The sequence below is a fragment of the Propithecus coquereli genome, unplaced genomic scaffold (assembly GCF_000956105.1).
Source record: "Propithecus coquereli isolate 6110/MARCELLA unplaced genomic scaffold, Pcoq_1.0 Scaffold117, whole genome shotgun sequence".
Lineage (NCBI taxonomy): Eukaryota > Metazoa > Chordata > Mammalia > Primates > Indriidae > Propithecus > Propithecus coquereli.
In genome coordinates, this window is record NW_012135747.1 from 528,441 (window position 1) to 535,767 (window position 7,327).

The 7,327-nt window shown below is 52.0% G+C and overlaps 2 protein-coding genes across 6 annotated transcripts in view; one reads left to right on the top strand and one right to left on the bottom strand.

Annotated features, from left to right (window-relative positions):
* AIFM2 (apoptosis-inducing factor, mitochondrion-associated, 2) overlaps positions 1–4,402 on the top strand; it is a 22,692-nt gene extending 18,290 nt beyond the window's left edge. For 2 of the 5 annotated variants that reach the window (XM_012658957.1, XM_012658973.1), the window contains exons 7-9: positions 129–281; positions 1,794–1,994; positions 2,258–3,983. In XM_012658957.1, coding sequence (XP_012514411.1) covers positions 129–281; positions 1,794–1,994; positions 2,258–2,409 — 506 coding nt within the window. In that variant the 3' untranslated portion in view covers positions 2,410–3,983. Of the gene's footprint in view, positions 1–128; positions 282–1,793; positions 1,995–2,257; positions 3,984–4,342 lie in introns of those variants that run through there. The other 3 variants (XM_012658979.1, XM_012658964.1, XM_012658988.1) reach the window with 3 other exon arrangements.
* The window catches only part of LOC105822062 (core histone macro-H2A.2), a 44,520-nt gene continuing 41,177 nt past the window's right edge, over positions 3,985–7,327 (bottom strand). Inside the window, exons 8-9 of the mRNA XM_012658999.1 lie at positions 6,368–6,542; positions 3,985–4,740 (exon numbers count right to left, since the gene is read on the bottom strand). Coding sequence (XP_012514453.1) covers positions 4,575–4,740; positions 6,368–6,542 — 341 coding nt within the window. The 3' untranslated portion in view covers positions 3,985–4,574. The remainder of the gene's footprint in view (positions 4,741–6,367; positions 6,543–7,327) is intronic.

Sequence of the window (7,327 nt, forward strand, 5' to 3'; positions counted from 1 at the left end):
GGGAGTGGCATAATGGCCCAGTTGGGCCACAGCGGTCCAGGCCTTCCCCAGGGCCAGCCTTGGCTTGGGGCCCCGCCTGGATCGGTGCCCGCTCCGCCTACCTCCTGGTCACGGAAGCCCTTCGACAGGCGAACGAGTGAGCAACCTAGAAGAGCTGCCCCTCAGCGAGTATCGAGACTACATCAAAGTGCAGACGGACAAGGGCACGGAAGTGGCCACCAACCTGGTGATTCTCTGCAACGGTATCAAGATCAACAGCTCTGCCTACCGTAGCGCGTTTGGTAAGCGGGTGGCCGAGCCGTGGCCTATCCCCCAGGTGCCTCCTTAGCACTCTCTGAGAATGCTCATAGCCCTTGCCCCCAGGACTCAGCACCTCCCTGCCTTCCCCTTTCTCCCCAACATATCAAACTTTAAATTCAGGGTAGGGGCCACTGGCAGGGCTTTCCTCAGCTGTGATGATGATTTTGCTCAGGGTGGCCACAGTCACCGGAATCTTCTGAAACTAAGGCTGCCCCCTGGTGGTAAGAGATAGGAACAGGTTTCAGAGAGATGAGAAAGATCCATTTTCTGTTACTTTCCTTCCTGCACGGATGTAGAAGATATTTGGGGTCAAGTCCTTTCTTTGTTCACAGGTGTGTCGCTCTCCCCAAACCCAGATCCAAACATTTGGCCACTTGAGCTTGGAATGATCCCTTGGGGAGTGGAAGCAATGATGTGGCCTCGTTTCCTAAAGCTCAGTGTTTCACTGTATAGCTAACTGGACATGGGGAGGTGAACTGACTGTGTTTAAGCCTCCGTGAGTGAGCAGGAGACTCAGTAGCCAGGCCCTGTGGTTGCTTCGTGTCCTCAGGTCCCCATCATTTTCGCCCAAGTACCCTTTCCTGATAAGGAGCTCCTGCTCGTGTCCAGCAGGAAGTAATGATCTAATCTCAGAAGGCAGCCTGTCCAGACCGAGTGTAGGGGTGGGATTGAGGGCCACTAATGGACAGAGATCCCACAATTTAACACCTAAGAGTCTTCATAGCGTATTTTCAAAGATAAGTTATTTTAAGTCCTTTAAAAAAAAGCTAGCAGTTTTTCATTTATTTAAAAAATCATAGGCCAGGTGAGGTGGCTCACGCCTGTAATCCTAGCACTCTGGGAGGCCGAGGCGGGAGGATTGCTTAAGGTCAGGGGTTTGAGATCAGCCTGTACAAGAGTGAGACCCCGTCTCTACTAAAAATAGAAAACATTAGCCAAGCATGGTAGCACTCACTTGTAGTCCCAGCTACTTGGGAGGCTGAGGCAGGAGGATCGCTTGAGCCCAGGAGTTGGAGGTTGCAGTGAGCTATAATGACACCACTGCACTCTACCCAGGGTGACAGAGCTGGACTCTGTCTCAAAAAAAAAAAACAAAGAAACAAAACAAAAAAAACTTGCATCCTCTATTTGCTTAGCGTAAAAAGAAAAACAAACAAACAAAAAAGAAAACTTACCTACATTCAAAAGTAAATTTAAGACTTGGTTAATCATTGTGACTTGGAAAGAGTTATGTGCATTTCTAAAAGGAGGCTTGCTGGTGTTTTGACCTGTTGCCACCCTGGAATCGGTAACTTTGCCTTTGCAGGAAGAGTCTGAGGTGGGACTTCAGGCAGGAACGAACTAGGTGGGAGGTTCGCCTCTTGAGCGCACACCTGGGAGGGTGACCTGACTAGCACCTGTTGACCAGCACCTGGAGCTTGTCCTCAGCTCCTTCTGGTGGCCACTTAACATGGTGACTGAAGGTCTTGGTTTTGTGTCATTTTGCCCGGCAGAGAGCAGCCTGGCCGGCAATGGTGCTCTGCGAGTGAACGAGCACCTCCAGGTAGAGGGCCACAGCAACATCTATGCCATCGGCGACTGTGCCGATTTGCGGGAGCCCAAGATGGCCTATCACGCTGGCCTCCACGCCAACATTGCCGTGGCCAACATCATCAACTCCACGACACAGAGGCCCCTCAAGGCCTATAAGCCAGGTAAGGGAAGCCCCCGGTGCTTCACAGTTTTAAGAGTTTGGAGTTAGACATTGGAAGCCTTTTTAGGCCATAAGATACCTGACCACTAGAAGAAACTCTCCATGCTGGTGACAGAAACACCCTCCTAGAGCTGTTTAAAAATAAATCAGGGTCTCATGCACCTTCCTGAAAGTCTTACACATTTCCTGGCCCTGAGTCTGAAGGCCCCGGGAAGGGATTTCGCTCTGGGAACTGCAGAGTTTGTGCGTATCTCTGCTCCACAGGTGCGCTGACGTTCCTGCTGTCCATGGGGAGAAATGACGGCGTGGGCCAGATCAGTGGATTCTACGTGGGGCGGCTCATGGTTCGGCTGGCCAAGAGCCGGGACCTGTTCGTGTCCACGAGCTGGAAAACCATGAGGCAGTCTCCACCCTGACGGGGAGGTGACCAGGCAGGTGAACAGACCACTTGACAGCGGGCATCTGCCTGGCGAGTGCTAAAGGGCAAAAGCTGTTTTTCTGGATTGAGATGCCAATGATGTATTGATCAGAAATGCAACTTGTATAAAACTAAAAATGCCGGGGGTAAGGTGGGGTGGGGTGGAGGGGAGAGAGAGGCTTTAAAAAAAAAAAAACTCTTCCCTAGAGGATTCTTTCTGGGTTTCGAAGGTCTGATTGCGGCTGTACTGGCTGAACGGCTCACATGTGCTGGCTGGGTGGTCTTGGGGAGACCACAGCCAGTCTCTGTGCCCCGGCTCCTCTTGGATGTATGTGTGCACCTACATGCGTGGGCATGGGGTGTGGCATTTGGGATACTCAGAGAACCCGGCTCCCAGTGGCTGGCATCTGTCTGTGAGGGCAGGAAGGGGCCTGCACCGTGAGACCAAAGGAAGGGAGCTGGGGCGGAGAGGTGGCCTGCACCCCGAACCTCCGCCATCGCGTGGAGGGAGAGCCCGTGCATTTGGCAACCACCAGGTCATTAACAGGAATCTTATTTTAAACTCCCCAACTTGTGGTTAGTCCTCATGCTCCTCATGCTTCATTAACCTTTCTACATTTCCATTTTTAGATCCGAACTATATACCATAGGTTACATTTAAGGAGAGAGAGTTCGACAAGATTTCTCTCCCGGTTAACCCACCCTAGCACAGAGTGAGTTTTTACAAAGCCAGCAGGGGTTCAGACCGCAGCCTGGCTGCGAGCTGCTGGAGGTGTGTAAGGAAGGGCAGCAGAGAAGTGTGATCCTTTGCGGGGTACGGAGGCAGTTCAGCAGGTGACCCCCCAGCGTATTTCCAGGTTACCATCATGGGCAAATTTGTAAGGAACAAAACTGCAGCTGGTGCGGGGTGAGGGGAGGGGACTGTGAGGGACTTTGTGGTTTTGTGCTTCTCTTTCCTGGCCAACCCCAGGGTTACCTGTCTGGAGGCCCAGCCATGTGACAATAATCTCTGCTATTGACTGTTAAGGTACATAAATGACTCCGTTTAGGAGAGATCTTCCAATAGGGAGCAGCCTGTTTCCGACCGCCTAGGTCAAGCCAGAGAAGTGGCTGATGAGGTCAGCTGGATAAATTCAGGCCCTGACCTCCTCACCTGCCCTCCCTGCCCACTTTGGTGGTGGCCTCTGGGCACTCAGGCAGAGTCCTTCGGCCTCCAGTCTCACTGGGGTTCTCAGTCCATCCCGTATTTGGGCTGTTGCCCAGGATCTGTTCCATTTTGTTGCCCAGGCCTGAGTGAGACCTGTGCTTCTCTCCCGGAGGATGACTCCTCGCCAGTGGCTTCGTTCAAGGCTTTGTTCCCGTGGACCGGGCCGGCAGGCTCATCCTCCCTGGAAGCAGGACCTGCTGCCTGAGAAACACAGCTCTGGTGTCTGACCTAGAGCCTTGTGTGGCCGGACTCTCAGCCCGTTAGTGACAGGCCTTGTTCTGTTTACTGATGACATTCTAGATGTATCTAGCCACGGGGACACAGTTTTCCAAACTGAGAAAAATGTTGCAATAAAAGCACGTGTTGTAAGAAAGATGCTGGATCTTTTATTTTTTCTTTTCATTTTCTTTTTCTTTAAAAAACAAAACAAAATAAAAAAATGCCTGAAGCAAAAACTTTTTAGGAGTAGTTACAGATATTACAGGGCTAGGGATGGGGGCACAAACAAAAGAGAAAAGCACCAGTGAGATGTCCCCATGTTTTCTCCCCGTCACGGAATACAGACAACCAGCAAAGCCCCAGTTGCTTTCATGCTCTCTTCCCTTGTAAAAAGGAGGAACAGAGATCTTAAGAATTTCAAAAGGATTTTTTTTTTGTGTGTAAAAATCAATGCTATAAATCTAAAATGAGGTCTTTTTTTTTTTCTTCCTAAAACAACGCGAAGAAAACACATGGAAAGAAACCGCTCGTGGAGACCTGCTTAATTATGGTCTGAGGCTCTTGAAGGAGAATATAAAATGCAGAGAGCTCCTCCCGTGGGCAGGACCTGCCCACTGCCCTCTCTGCCGCCCTCCACTCCCCTGCCCTGCCGTCACCCTTCTTCTCCCCTTTTAAAAAATAAAACCCCCCTCTCGTGACTCCGATCCTCCTCCGATCCCTGTTGGAAAGCACAGCGGCTACTTGGCGTCGAGCTTGGCCATCTCCTGCACGTAGATGCCGATGCTCTCGCTGTCGAAGAGCAGGAAGTACACATTCTTCAGCGAGGACGCGCTCGAGTCGTCGAAGTGGGCCGAGATCGCTTTGAGGGTCACCTGGGCTGCGGTCTGTTTGGGAAAGCAGTTTCTGTGCCAAAGCAAAAGAAGAGCTGGCATCATTTCAGTCCCCGGGAAGGTCACGTGGTGCCCTTGTTTTCACTGCATGGAGCCTGACCCTAGTCAAAGGGACAGCCCGGGAGGGGCAGGCAGGGGTGTTGTCCCCACTTTATAGGTGCCACACTGACTCAGAGAGGTACAGTGATGTTAGCCAAGGTCACAGGCCTGGCAGGGGAGGAGTACCCCTATTTGAATCTGTGTCCCCTGACTCAAGTTGAACTTGGCTTTAAAAAGCCTAGCCATTCAGCATTGAGAATACCTGGTCTACATAAAAGAAAATACAGGTTTTATTAGCTCCCTCGAAGCCGGTTTACACGCTAACCAGATGGTTTAGTAAGGGGCAAAAATGTACGTTCAAAAGCCTGTCTTCATGATTCCTTTTTCATGCACCTGATGTTTCTCTCACTGACTCCCACGTGCCTGGGGATGTACTTTCAGCAGCAGGGACTGGGCAGGGCGGGCTGCTGAAAGTTTGCCAAGGGCCCCAAGCGCCAGGGAGCTACTGATAGTGCGTCCACCAGCCGGGGCCATGGCACCAGCCTCTAGGACCACAGCCAGAGTGGTCATTTGGGGTCAGCCACCAAGACCCCTGGGGCAAGTCCAGGAGGAGCCTGCCTGAGACACATTCTTCTCACCGTCCGCAGTGTTCCAGTCCAGAACAGCTCTGCCCACGCTCCCACCTGTGCCGGGATTCACCCTGCAGCGCCCTGGGCCTGGGCTGTGGAGACCCAGCGCTGGTTGCTTAGGCTGAGAGACGATGACAGCAGGAACCTAGGCCTTGCTGTTTCCCTCTCAGCCTGCCCATGACGTGGCCACAAGTCATAGCTATGTGATGGAGGGGCAGCTCTCAAGATGAGAGGGTGTTCAAAATTAAAGTAGTAATTGCTGGGCCAGGAGCATGGAGGGAGAGGATATGTTGCCTGTGAGAACAGATATCCTCACTGTGTACCCGAAACAATGCCCAGCTGGGGTCTGTGACAGTTAAACCAGGCATTTCCTCTAACCCCCTTGTAAACAAGTCCTCGGTGACAGCCTTTCGCTTCTTTGGGTGTGTTTCTCAAAGCCTCAGCCTCCTGGCGCTGCTGCCCAGAGAGCAGCAAGGGAATCCCCTGGGGATGCTGAAGCAGGAGGGCAGAGCTGGGCCTGGGATTCTGCATTCTGACAAGGTCATGTCCCTGCTACTGGTCCACGGACCACACTTTGAGTAGCAAGGCCTTTGAGCCTGGTGTTTTCTGACCCTGTGCTCTAGACATGGACAGCTGGTGGGAATGTGGACTTTGAACAAGGCAGGCTCTCAAAAAATAACATGCCAGCTTGCCTCTGCCTCCTGCTCCTGCCCTGAGCTGCCTTCCTTCCTCCCTGGGCTTTAACGCTGAGGAGGCAGGGAGATGGCCTCCTGCCAGGGAGACCTGCCACCCTATGAGCCTGTGGGATTTGAAGGGTGGAAACTGGGTCTCTTGCTCTGTCACCTGGTCAACGTGCTTGGCTGTGCAGTCGCCCTTGGCCATGTCTTCTGCGATGGCCATGTCGGATGTAAGTGGGGAGCCACCGGTTCCCAGGGTGAGGCTGCAAGAATCAACTCGAGAACCGCATCTTACCTGCCGCTGGGGAAAGGAGGGAACGCGACGGACTTTAGCTTCTTGTCCTCTGCCGCCGACAGGCAGTTTTTGATGGTCTCTTCAAGCTGTTCTTCACATTTGTCAGAGCCCCACTGAGGGATGTGACAGTGGATGACAAATTTGGCTGCAAGTCCACTGGATTGGCTGACGGCAGCTGGGACATAGGAGATAAAAAAAACTGCAGGTTATTTCCTAAGTGTTCACCTTATGTTAGGAGGCTGGGCCGAACTTCCTCCGCGGGGGACAAGGAACCGATGGAGAAGTTGGCTGGACAACATCCCATGCTTCCGATGGGGACTGTCTGCCAGGGGGCAGGGGCTGTGTCAGAATGACTCTGGACAACCTGCACGTGCTTCGGATAAAAAATTAATGCTGATGTGAAAGCATGTCACTTTCATATGGTTTGTCCCTGGGTTGGGCTGCCTGCTCAGTGTTTCCTAGTCACAGCAACACTGCAGAATCCCCTCTGGTGGCTGTGGTAGGTCGAGTCATGACCTCCCCAAAACATCCAAGTCCTAATTCCTGGTAGCTGTGGATGTTACCTTACAAGGCAAAAGGGACCTAATAGATTTGATTATGTTAAGGATCTTGGGGAGTGATCCTGGGTTAAGGGTGAGCCCTAAATATGATCACCAGGGTCCTTATGAGAGGGAGGCCAGAAGTCGAAGGGGATATGATGACGGAAGCAGAGACTGGAGTGACACGGCCAGGAGCCAAGGAATATTGCAGCCTAGAAGCTGTGAAAGGCAAGAACTGGAAGGAACCAGCCCTGCCAAGACCTTGGTTTTAGCCTTTTAAAACTCACTGTGGACTTCTGACTTCTAGAACTGCAGGTTGGTACATTTGTGTTGTTTGAAGCCACTTAGTTGTGGTCGTTTGTTATAGCAGCCACAGGAAATGAATACAATGGCTTTTAAAAAGTAGGCGTGTCTGAGCCCC